Source organism: Pygocentrus nattereri, chromosome 6 (assembly GCF_015220715.1).
Source record: "Pygocentrus nattereri isolate fPygNat1 chromosome 6, fPygNat1.pri, whole genome shotgun sequence".
Classification (NCBI taxonomy): Eukaryota; Metazoa; Chordata; class Actinopteri; order Characiformes; family Serrasalmidae; genus Pygocentrus; species Pygocentrus nattereri.
In genome coordinates, this window is record NC_051216.1 from 17,068,996 (window position 1) to 17,082,270 (window position 13,275).

Sequence of the window (13,275 nt, forward strand, 5' to 3'; positions counted from 1 at the left end):
AATTTACTTGCCATTCAGTAAATGTGTTGAGATTAAATTTGGTGCAGTCATTTGATCAACAGAGAAAATAGGATGAGGGATATCTTACCCCCTGCAGGGCTTCTTCCCTCATGTTACCCCAAGTGTGGTGTTTTTCATCTAAATATGTCTTCCCTAACTCAAGACGGGCTTTGATAGTTGAGGCTTTATTTAGTCATTTCTACAATATTGAGTCTCCCCAGGAGGCTTACAGTGGGGCTTTGAAATAGCTAAAAATAACATATTCCAAAGTGCCAAGATACAAAACATGTTGAGTTAGTCATTTTCTAGATGTACCAGAACATTTGTGACATTAAAATTGGTATTGAAAGAACACTTTTAGGCCTGGAGGAAAATGAGAAAATTCAGTTTTCCACTTTACTAGAGCCTCTCTCAAAACTGAATGCAGTACTGAGTAAAGGTCAGAAGTCACTCTACATTTTATTTTATTCAACAAATTATTGAAACATACATTTAACAGAAAAGCACACAGTGACCTCAACAGTATGTTCAGTGCGTGTCCACCTGTTGACAATATTACAGTAGCCATTCTTCTTGTCTTTTCAGGAGAGTTCTGTTAGTTTTTCTAAATACATCTGCAGGGACACCCCCCCCCCCCCCCCCCCCCCCCCCCCCTTCAAAGTCAAGTCAGGTTGCATTTTCCGGTTGTCACATTCCAAGTAACTCCAAACACATTAAGTGATCGCCAGCAGCTACACAATTTTTTTCCCCTCGTTTTTAGTAACAGCTAGCTACACTATCTTTAAGACTCAGTGTTGGGTCGTTTTCTCACAGTGGAAAGTTGGACAGATATACTTGTGGATTTATTCAGGTCCAAAGCAAGATTGAGCTTGATTTTCTCTGATGGTGACAATTTGAGCGGCCTACCAGGTCTCGGATGATTGTTAGAAGTCCTGTTTTCTTTTGTTTTTTTTATACTCCAGTTTTGGAAACAAGTTTCAAGTTTATTTGTCATTTGCACAGCATATCAGGACATTTATGCATTGAAATGCTTGTGGTGAGGCTCAGATCATCACTCTACAGAAAGTAAATAAGTAAAAGTAAAATATAAAAACAAACTGAAATGTATTAAATATACACAAAATATCATTCTTAGACAATATACATTTTAAAGTGACTTGGTGTTATTAACGTTATTGTTCTTATCTAATCTCAGAAACATCTCCTGAAAAATGAATAACTTCTTCAATGGCCCCTGTGATTGGAAATGAAGTAAATGAACGGTGGTCTCAGACTTTTGCACAGTACTGTATATAACTTAAAAAATAAGTTGTTTGGCGTATTAAGGCATGAATCATTTGACTGGGAGATTTTTAAAATTTTTGTAAGATATTGGTCAGGTTTAAGGCCCTGCTCATGTCCAGGCATAATCATGACGTAAACTTCGGTAAATGACAAAACATTCTAGTAGAATAGTAGGAAAAATAAAATAAGTACAGAAAAGGAGAACTAAAATTGAGCAATGTAACCTTGATAATGCCTTTACTTTTATTTGACTTAAGACCGTTATCCTCATGGATACTAGACATGCAGGTAATAAATACTAATATTAATAAATATTAATCAAGGCTACACACGGCGTTACTGTCTCAGTTGAATAATCTTCAGCGTGTGTGCGTGTGTGTGTGAGAGAGAGAATAGGAACTGATAATAATCTGAACAGCTCCTCTTCTCTCCGCGAGAAGACTTGAAAGTGCCAGACAGACACAGATTAGGCTGCATACAGCGCTAACTACACTACAGTACAGTACAGCTGGAATGTGGCTACTAGCACTGCGGCTAGCCAGCTGCTCTCAGCCAGAGAAAACTTTTACAGGAAGATCATGACTACTGCTGTCACACCGCCACCGGCCCGGTAGAAAATCAAAAGAGGTACGTAGCCGATCCTTAGAAATGAACGGCAGATCCTCGCTTGGGCTTCGTCTACCGAATATGCCTGTGTGCTGTCGCGTTTTCCACCAAAACAACAAAGTGCAAGTTGTCCGCGTTAGCTAAGCGAGCGCTAGCTAGCTGCCTGCTTGTTTTGATGTCCAAGGCCTGTAACTGAACCCACGGTAGCTTAGCCTAGCCAGGTAGTTGATGTCGGATGGTGATTAATCGTTTACAAAAAGCTTCTTCACACAACCCCTTTTACTAAAAGTGGTTTATTAAAGGCTATTTTTGGGGATATCATTCAGGGTATCTGACAGTCACACGCATATATTCGCTGCTAGTGCTGCAGAGTTAGCCAGCTGCCTGGTTGTTGAGTGAGGGACGGAGAGAGCAGAGCGTCTGCGGAGCCTTCAGCCCGCTGTGATATTACTCGACTGCTAACCAGCTGCAGCTCGGATAGTTTCACAGCGCAACAAGCCGTTTCACTCAAAGCTTGGCCGACTAGCAAACACACATTCTAAGCTTAGTTACACGTCTAGCTAATACCGAAACTTGATAGGTTAACCCACTGTGGAAGGACACTGTCAGTCGTCAACTCTTTGTTAGGCTGTTTGGTTTTAAGTTGCTCAAAATGTTTACAAGGCCTTGGGATACGATACACACTCTGATTTGCTAGTTAGCTGGAATTTTTTCAGATTTCTGGTAGTCATCGCTTTAAGATTTTATTGTTTTATAATCCGAGGTACATTTATCGCCTTAAAGTTGCACTTCTACTCCCTGAATCAGTTAGCTAGGCTACCAAGGCATCGGGCAGTAAGGCAGTTAGGTTTTAACTAGTTAGCTTTCTGCTCTGTCAGTTGCAGGACCCTATGGCGAGCCGTTTTAGCCTAGGATATTGCTAGCTATACGAGTCATAACTCTGCTTTTAATAATAATTACATATATTATATAAATCATAGATATCTGCAATGTAATTTTAACTAGTCGAATCCATGTTTTCACTAGTAAAATAAAATTTTTACTGGTCAGAATTAAATTACAAATCTGTTCAATGTAATTAGATATCAACATATCTTTTTACTTGTACCAAATATTACAGATCTCCATTTTTAAAATGTCATTTGTTGCTGCTGTTTATGTACATTAGTGCCTCCATCAGACACAATTAACAGAAGGTCAGTTAACCTACTTTTAAAACGATAAGGTGCAGTACAACTAGATCTAAAATAGAACCCAGATAACAAAATCACAAATTAAACTTTAATAAAACAGGGTCAGATTCTTCCTCTAACCTTCATTCCTCTCCTTCTCGACTGCCTTCCATCTGGTGCCCTGCACTGACTTACCACCCTTTTCCTGCCTAATGCTGCTCTCATGAATATGCATGGAGTGCAAGTCTCATAGTTGTTCATGTATTCATTAAACCATTGGAGAGATCTCAAATGTAATTTTGACTACTAAGAATTAGACTCGTATTTCTCTCAAACGATATTATAAATCTCAATGCTGGGAACGTCTGGCAGAAGAACCTGTGAGATTGATCTTCAACTCACACCTCCGTCAGAACTTTGACCAGATATCGGGGGAGGTGGGGGACATTGACTCAGAACGGGCCATGTTCCACTCCTCCATTGTTGAAGCGGCTGACTCTAGCTGTGGCCATAAGGTAGTTGCTGCCTGTCGGGGTGGTAATCCTCGAACCCGGTGGTGTACACCCCAGGTGAGAGGTGCCGTCAAGCTGAAGAAGGAGTCCTGCCGGGCATGATTGGCCTGTGGGACACCAGAGGCAGCTAGCAGGTATCGGCAGGCCAAGCTATCTGCTGCTTCAGTCGTCGCCAAGGCAAAAACCTGTGTGTGGGAGGAGTTTGGTGAGGCCTTGGAAAGTGACTAAGTTGGCTCCGAAAAGATTCTGGCAAACCGTCAGGCGACTCAGAAGGGGAAAGCAGTGTGCCACTAGCTCTGTATATAGTGTAGATGGTGTGCTGCTGACTTCGACGTCATTGGGCGGTGGAAAGAATACTTTGAGGACCTTCTCAATCCCACCGACATGTTCTCCAGTGAGGAGGCAGAGTCTGGGGACATGGGAATAGGCTTGTCCATTACTGAGGCCGAAGTCGCTAAGGTAGTTAAAAAGCTCCTTGGTGGCAAGGCTCCAGGGGTGGATGAGATCCGCCCTGAGTTCCTCAAGGCTCTGGATGTTGTGGGGCTGTCTTGGCTGACACGCCTTTTCAACGTTGCGTGGACGGTGCCACTGGATTGGCAGACTGGGGTGGTGGTGTCTCTTTTTAAAAAGGGGGACCGGAGGGTGTGTTCCAACTACAGGGGAATCACACTCCTCAGCCTCCCTGTTAAGGTCTATGCGGGGGTACTGGAGAAGAGAGTCCGGCTTATAGTCGAACCTCGGATCCAGGAGGAACAGTGCGGGTTCCGCCCTGGTCGTGGAACACTGGACCAACTCTTCACCCTCTCCAGGATTCTGGAGGGTTCATGGGAGTTTGCCCAACCAGTCCACATGTGCTTTGTGGATCTGGAGAAGGCATTCGACTGTGTTCCCCGGGGTATTCTGTGGGAGGTGCTTCGGGAGTACGGGGTACATGGCACTTTGCTATGAGCCATTCAGGCCCTGTACAAACAAAGCTGGAGTTTGGTTCGCATGGCCGGCAGTAAGTCAGACTCGTTCCCAGTGAGAGTTGGACTCCATCAGGGCTGCCCTTTGTCACCGATTCTATTCATAATTTTTATGGATAGAATTTCTAGGTGCAGTCAGGGGATGGAGGGTGTCCGGTTTGGTGACCTCAGGGTCACATCGCCTCTTGGACGCCTCCCTCGGGAGGTGTCACGGGCAAGTCCACCTGGGAGGAGACCCCGGGGAAGACCCAGGACACGCTGGCGTGACTATATCGCCCAGCTGGCCTGGGAGCGCCTTGGAATCCCCCTTTGAGAGCTAGTGGAAGTGGCTGGGTAAAGGGAGGTCTGGGCCTCATTGCTTAGGATGCTGCCCCCGCGACCCGAACCCCGGAGAAGCGGAAGATAATGGATGGATGGATAGATGTATATTATAACTAGTCATAAATAAATTAAAGATATCTCCTAATTAGTATTTCTACTGGTGAAAATTCAATTAGGAATATGTGGACCTGGATTTTTTTTTACAAGTCTAAATTAAAGAGTAGATATCTGGAATTGTATTTTTACTAGTATAAATGTAATTATATATAACGTATAGATAAAACAGAAAGAAATGTCATCCTGGCAATATGACTAGTCAAAATAGCTTTATAGATATGTATACTTGATATTATGACTAGTAGAAATAGTGTAGTACATATCTGAAGTTGTAGTTTTTATTATGGAAACAGTATTACAAATCTCTCTAATTTGAGTTTTTATTGGGAAAAAAAGTTACAACTTGTATCACTGGTGTCATTTTAGGCTAAATATTTTATATTTAAACAAACAATTTTCTGCTATTTCTGTAGTATTTATTCATTAATTTATTTTATTTTCTTGGTTTATTTCTGACCATCACCAGCCTTAGAATACATTGTCTTGCTCAAACATTGTATTTGACTGTATTTCACCCTTCAGTTAGGCTGACAGAGGAGCCGTATCCTTTGGGCAACCGGAGGGACTCCTGTCAAGAATAATCAACAGGTCAATGACTGTCAACCCTTTTCCTGGAACGTAGCCACAGCTGAGTAACTTACAAACATGAACATCGATGACAAGCTTGAGGGAATCCTGATTAGATGTGGCACTGTGGGCCTACACCACTCAACAAGAGCCCTGGCACCCTCCGGGGTGGACAGAAGAGGAGGAGGCTTGGATATGTCTCTTGGAGAAAAGAGTTTGGCCAATCAGCCCCTTCTTGCAGAAGATGATGAGGAGGAGGAGGAGGAGGAGGAGGAGGAGGATGACGTAGACCTGGCCAGAGGGACACTGACCTCACACGACCTCATCTCGCATGACGAACTAATGGTTCATGAGGAGACTGTGAAGAATGACGCAGAAGAAGACCCAGACTTCTCCCAGCGGCTCTCAAATAAGCTACCTTACACACTTCACATGCCTGTGAGTTCTCTGCATTATACTGTGTTATTCACGTGAGGTAGGCACGACTTGTGTTAGATGACACCAGACAGTTGTAACTTGGCATATATTAGATTATTTTATTATTTCAGTGATCTATCCCCTTTAGGACAGATTTTAGTCCAAAGCTTAGCTAAATATTTGTCTTAACAAAAAAAATCATAGAATTCTATTCATATAATTTACAAATTCAGTGTATTTAAATTAATTCATATACTTGTCAAATTGTCAGGTGAATATTAAACAGGAAGTGAAGCTGTCAGACTCACTGATTCTCAGCAGTAAGGACAAGAAACCAGTCAAGGATCCTGTAGAATGCCTGAAAAAGAAGAAGAGAAAGCAGCGATCCCCAGCAAAGGTAGCATGGCATAGGCTTCTCTAGTCAAAATACATCATGTGGACTGTTACTGAAGCTTGTAAGGAAAATAAGAATACATTTTGATTGTTTTGACTACATTGCAGTATGGGATCTAATCTGAGAAGAACATCACTTCTTCAAGCATGACTCTTTTCAGAATTGTAGCATTAATCGTACAGAATTGACCAAATGTGAAATTGATTAAATTGTATTAAATAACATTATCACGCTATTAGATTCTCACCATTAATGAGGATGGGTCGCTGGGACATCAGAGTCCGAAGTCCCATATTTGTGAGCACTGCAATGCTGCTTTTCGAACAAATTACCATCTACAGAGACACGTCTTCATTCACACAGGTAACATAAACTCTTGCACACATATTAAGCGTGTTTAATAAGGATTGACTAGGCATTTGTGTTTTAAATGTTGTTTTTTCCTCTGCTAATTTTGTTTAAAAACACAATTTCTTCTACAGGAGAGAAACCTTTCCAGTGCAGTCAATGTGACATGCGTTTCATTCAGAAGTACCTGTTGCAGAGGCATGAGAAAATTCACACAGGTAAAAAGAAAACATTCTAAACTGTTAGATATGTCCACCTTGAGTTCAGACCAGGAAAGCTCTGGTCTGTTTGAATGTGTAAGTTTGGACAAACACATTTGAAATGCATATGAAATGCTTATTAGGTGGTAAGAGTGGGAGATGGCTTGTTTCTCTATCATTTTAACCAACTTTCATCTTCTGTAGGAGAAAAGCCTTTTCGCTGTGATGAATGTGGAATGAGATTCATTCAGAAGTATCATATGGAGCGACACAAGAGGACACACAGTGGGGAGAAGCCCTATCAGTGTGATTACTGCCACCAGGTTACAATAATGCCGTTTTAACATTTCTCGCAAGTCTGAAAGTTTCTCAGTCCTTTCATGTTGTGCAGCTCATTAGATCTTTTGAAACATCTAAAAATTACCACTCTTTAGATCAGAAATTAGTGTTGCCTTTTTATGTATTTTTATTATTTTTTTAAAGGAATGCATGCAATACTTATTATGTATACTGAATTTGCAGACTAGTGTAATGTCTTCCCTAGTGGGGGAAAAATGGTTTTGAATATCTTTAAATGTCTGTCTATAAATCTCAAGCTGTTTGGGCATTTATTCATTTTATCCACAGTACTTCTCCAGAACCGATCGAGTCCTGAAGCATAGACGGATGTGCCATGAAAACAAGGAGAGAAAAGCCCATAAAGCAGCTGTCAAAGATGGACTTCTAAGCAACACAGAAACACTGGCATTCTCTTTCACTTCCAAGGAGTGCACCCTACCCAAGAAAAAACGTCAGAAATCCACTGATAAAAATCGCAGCTTGGCTGTAAACCCTGGTATGGCAGTAGTTGAGGGTGCTGGTAAGGAGAAGACAGAGGAAAAGACAGAAGAGAAGACAGAAGATAGGCTTGCCAAGAATGAATGTCTTCCTCTGTACGCCGTGACCACCAAGGTGAAGGATGAGTATGTAGTGGCAGAATATTCAGTTGAGCTCCCGGATTCCTCTCCAGGAAACAGGCACCTTACAGGGGAGGTGTCTTCTGATGAGATCATCACTCCTCCGAAGTTGGTGCTGAAGAAGATTGCCAGTAAGAAAAGTGTGAAGCAGCAGCCTTTAGAACAGCCCCAGACTCTTTCTCCCTTGTCTTCATTTGAGGAGGGAAAAGTCACAAGATACACATTTGAGATTGTAGATAACAAGGGTCTATTGGATATAGAGCCAAGCTCTGACTTGGAGAGTGTTGATCCCCTCCATGGTGGGCCAGCAAAGCCAGCTGGGAGCAGCACAAACTATGATGATGCCATGCAGTTTCTCAAAAAGAAGCGTTACCTCCAGGCAACCACGACTAATAACAATCGGGACTATGCCCTTAATGTGAGTAGCATCTCTTCACAGTCCTCCATCACTCAGGCAGCCGTTGCTACCGTCATAGATGAGACTGTTCCTGCCACAATCCTCTCTGAGACTCAGACTCTGAACGTGGAGATCAAGACAAGTAATGAGAAGAACGTCTTCCCAGATGAAGTCCTACAGTCGCTCTTGGACCACTACTCCAGCAAGACCAATGGTCAATCAGAGATCAGCTTCAGCGTAGCAGACACAGAGGTGACCTCCAGCATCTCTATAAATTCATCTGATGTTTCTGAGAGCAGCCCTACTGAGAACTTGGGGACCAGCTCCCAACCACCCCCTGCAGAGAAAGCCAGTCTTCTTCAGGAGTATTCAAAATTTCTCCAGCAAGCATTGGAGCGAACCAGTCAAAATGACAGCTACCTGAACAACCAGAGTCTTACATTTGTAACTGATGGTGCCAGCCTCGCCGGGCAGCCGTTGTTTTCTACAGACAAACAATTCACTTCCTCAAGTCGATTTAGATCAGGCATGAACTCTCCTCTGAGATCAACCCTGGAGAAACCTCACTTTGGTCTTTTAGTAGACTCTCAACACTCTTACTCATTTTCAGGCGATGAAACTAACCCCTCTTCAGTGTCACCAACTGAGGACTTTCTGGAGCAGGTTTCGTCCCCCAAAAAGATAGACACTCAGGGCATCGGTCAAACATTTCAAATAGCCAGTTTTGACCAGAACTTCCGATCTCAGTTCCAGACATCCCGGTCTGGACTGTCATCGCAGTTTAATGGTGCCAATGGACAGGTCAGCCTAAGAAGTCATGGTGGAACAGACTTCCCAGAATTCCCACTTGTTAATGTTACTGAGACCAGAACTCAGATGACCTCATCTCCAGATGCTACAAGCAGCCAAACCTTTGGCTAAAGAAAGCTATTTAAAATTTCAGTCATTTTGAAGCACTTTATACTCCTGGTCTCTGGTTTCTGCGAATATAGGCACCTCCTCTACGTTATATATATATATACACACACACATACACACATACATACATACATACATACATACATACACACACACACACATACACACACAGGGGTTGGACAATGAAACTGAAACACCTGGTTTTAGACCACAATAATTTATTAGTATGGTGTAGTGCCTCCTTTTGCGGCCAATACAGCATCAATTCGTCTTGGGAATGACATACAAGTCCTGCACAGTGGTCAGAGGGATTTTAAGCCATTCTTCTTACAGGATAGTGGCCAGGTCACTACATGATGCTGGTGGAGGAAAACGTTTCCTGACTCGCTCCTCCAAAACACCCCAAAGTGGCTCAATAATATTTAGATCTGGTGACTGTGCAGGCCATAGGAGATGTTCAACTTCACTTTCATGTTCATCAAACCAATCTTTCACCAGTCTTGCTGTGTGTATTGGTGCATTGTCATCCTGATACATGGCACCGCCTTCAGGATACAATGTTTGAACCATTGGATGCACATGGTCCTCCAGAATGTTTTGGTAGTCCTTGGCAGTGACGCACCCATCTAGCCCAAGTATTGGGCCAAGGGAATGCCATGATATGGCAGCCCAAACCATCACTGATCCACCGCCATGCTTCACTCTGGGCATGCAACACTCTGGGTGGTACACTTTTTTGGGGCTTCTCCACACCGTAACTCTCCAGGATGTGGGTAAAACAGTAAAGGTGGACTCATCAGAGAACAATAAATGTTTCACATTGTCCACAGCCCAAGATTTGCTCTCCTTGCGCCATTGAAACTGACGTTTGGCATTGGCACGAGTGACCAAAGGTTTGGCTATAGCAGCCCGGCCGTGTATATTGACCCTGTGGAGCTCCCGACGGACAGTTTTGGTGGAAACAGTAGAGTTGAGGTGCACATTTAATTCTGCCATGATTTGGGCAGCCGTGGTTTTATGTTTTTTGGATACAATCTTGGTTAGCACCCGAACATCCCTTTCAGACAGCTTCCTCTTGCGTCCACAGTTAATCCTGTTGGATGTGGTTCGTCCTTCTTGGTGGTATGCTGACATTACCCTGGATACCGTGGCTCTTGATACATCACAAAGACTTGCTGTCTTGGTCACAGATTCCCCAGCAAGACGTGCACCAACAATTTGTCCTCTTTTGAACTCTGGTATGTCACCCATAATGTTGTGTGCAATGTTGCAATATTTTGAGCAAAACTGTGCCCTTACCCTGCCATTGAACCTTCACACTCTGCTCTTACTGGTGCAATGTGCAATTAATGAAGATTGGCCACCAGGCTGGTCCAATTTAGCCATGAAACCTCCCACACTAAAATGACAGGTGTTTCAGTTTCAACGTCCAACCCATATATATATATATATATATATATATATATATAGATATATATAGATATATATAGATATATATAGATATATAGATAGATAGCACCTCCTCAGATGTTGATCTCTGAGCAAGCATTTAGCAGTTTCATTAATCAGTCACAGGTGGGATCATCTTTGCAAGAGTGATTTTGTTTTGCAGCACATTTTGTTCTTACTAGTCATGTAATGTTATTCTATATATGTAATTCAAAGGCACTTTTTCCTAAAATTTTCTTCATTCCTTTTTTTGTTTTAATTCAATAAGCATACAGTACATCTACAACACTGACTGCACAAGCAATCTCTCCATGACAGAGTTTACCTTCTTTAAAAGGTACAGGCATAAAAACTCAAATTTGAAATGGCCTAAATGAATAATTTTATATAATGAAATTATGTAAAATATTTTTGCACATTACTCTGAAGGTAAAATATCAAAAATATAAAGAAAGCTCTTGCAGTACAATTAAAATAGGTACATCTGTGATAATCAGTGTATTTGTTTATAATTGATTAATACCCTTTATCTTTGAACAAAAAAAATAACATGCCAATGAGACTTGTACTGTATCCATCCATAGAATTTATAAATGGTAACATGATTTCAAAGTTTTCACAGCATATGGGTACTGTAGAAGACACAGTTTGTAGTTGAATTAAGTGGTTCAGTCTCTCTCAGAGATCAGTTAAGAGGAACTGAATGGAATAAAGTTACATTCAGATACATCATTACCTCAGATACATCATTAATACAGTTGATAAAGGTTTTAAGGATTTTCAAGCACATTTCAGGAGTGCATTTTTATTACTATTTTGGTTTTGAGAGGTATATGATGTAAGCCTGCTTTTTTTTGCATGTAGTGCCTTTTTGGTGTGTTTGCTGATGCAAAATTTAATATTCATAACATTCCTTCTTTTAACTGCCTTTCTCTCTTTATTGCTTTTTGGTTTAGAAGTGACATTGACAGCAAAGAGAGGCAAAACTAGATTTAGTTGTTAACCCATTAAATGTGCACTTGGGCCTTGTAGGGAAAAATCCACTGCTTTGTATCATAGGTTTTACAATCATACCTGAAGGACGTAATGTTATGAATCATTTTTGAAGCACCTTTTCCCCCATCATTACAGTGATGTAGACATTTGACATGGTGAGAAGCTGGCAATGTCTTTGAGATGACATTCTCTTCTTGGTAGTTATCAAGTAAAATTTAGTTTTAATCATATTTCTTATGAACTAAAAAATGCATTCTTTATGTCTAGTTGGAATAAAGGGTTGAAGTGCATGATCTTGATCGTTGGTACAGCTGCATTTATATGGTCTTGGTAAACATAGTTGTGTTTATTCTACATCTTCAATATTGATCTGACAAATAATCATGTAAATGAAATGCCTTTGTTGTTTATATTTTCTGTTTGTTTCAGAATTTGTTTGAGTGCTTGTGGAAACGTCTTAACCAGGTTCATAACCAGCTGTACTTCACCTGGATTGTGCTTTTTTTTTTTCCTCTTTAGGCCTATAGTAGTATCATGCCAAACTGCAGACTACATGGGAACTGCATTGTAAGCTTATTTTGAATCAATACAATCCATTTACAATCAGGGACAAATACAATCCTTGTTTTAAATTGCTGTTACTCTTCTTAAATCATTGTAAACATTCCTACATTTTATTGTCAGTAGACATCTGATGTGTATTGTTGTAAATAAGTTGTATATTTTAAACTGTACATTTTGTTCTGTGTATGCGAAGACTGAGACGAGCAAGTTGGAGATATTTGGGATCTCTGAATTTGTACATGAACGTTGATTCAGTCAGCATAATCCTGTTGGTTCTGGCTCCGCTGAACACAGCTCATGTTTCTGTTGACTCATAGTGATTGAGTTTCTCTCTCTTGAAGTTGAAATGCCACTTTATTTCAGAAAGCATTTTCAGGTCTTTAAAGCCTGTATTTGCACCTATTTAAGAACCTGATTGGAAGCATTATTTATAAAATCACTCAGCAGATATTAAATCTCTTTAAGTGAAGTCATCTTAGTTGCTATTCCACATCCGATCAACAGCTACGATACCCATAAGTGCTCCTTAAATCTTACATGTGTTGAAAAGATGGATTGAAAGGTTTTTCATTTCACTTCATAGGATGGCTGTGTCGATCGTTACCTTTCTTACTGCTGGAAAAAGCTCAAAAACAGGCATACGCAACCATTCTGTGATCTTCCCCCTTATTGATTTCTAAAATTGGAGTCAACTGAGCAATGGTATTGATGGATTCATTATTATTCTGGTTTAGTTTGATGCGATGAATTACTGTTAAACAGTGATGGTTTGTTAATTTCTTAATAGTTTTAGACATTTTCCATTTGTTGGGGGAATGCATGTCCACTTTTTTTTTTTTGGTACACTGGTTATATTTTTATATGTGATGTATTCATTTTACTGTAGCCAAAAGATTTCCATAGAATACCTTTACTTTTATGCAATACTATGTATAAGATGTGGAAAAAGAGATTTGATTGGTTTTCTTTTCTTGTGTGTTTATGTCATTTCAAATACAATAACAAAAGGATCTGGTGCTGTTTTCCCCTTTTTATCTTTACTTTAATAAGTCATAGTTCACGTTTTGTTGTCATGTTTAGTTTGAAAGTATT

At 40.8% G+C, this 13,275-nt stretch overlaps 1 protein-coding gene across 1 annotated transcript; it reads left to right on the forward strand.

Annotated features, from left to right (window-relative positions):
• The first annotated feature begins 1,650 nt into the window (after nucleotides 1-1,650).
• On the forward strand, nucleotides 1,651-13,198 carry znf148 (zinc finger protein 148). The gene is made up of 7 exons (XM_017691639.2): nucleotides 1,651-1,911; nucleotides 5,500-5,982; nucleotides 6,233-6,358; nucleotides 6,595-6,718; nucleotides 6,838-6,921; nucleotides 7,108-7,226; nucleotides 7,531-13,198. The coding sequence occupies exons 2-7, from the start codon at nucleotides 5,623-5,625 to the stop codon at nucleotides 9,175-9,177; spliced, it is 2,460 nt and encodes an 819-aa protein (XP_017547128.1). The 5' UTR covers nucleotides 1,651-1,911; nucleotides 5,500-5,622; the 3' UTR covers nucleotides 9,178-13,198.
• The last annotated feature ends 77 nt before the right edge of the window (nucleotides 13,199-13,275 follow it).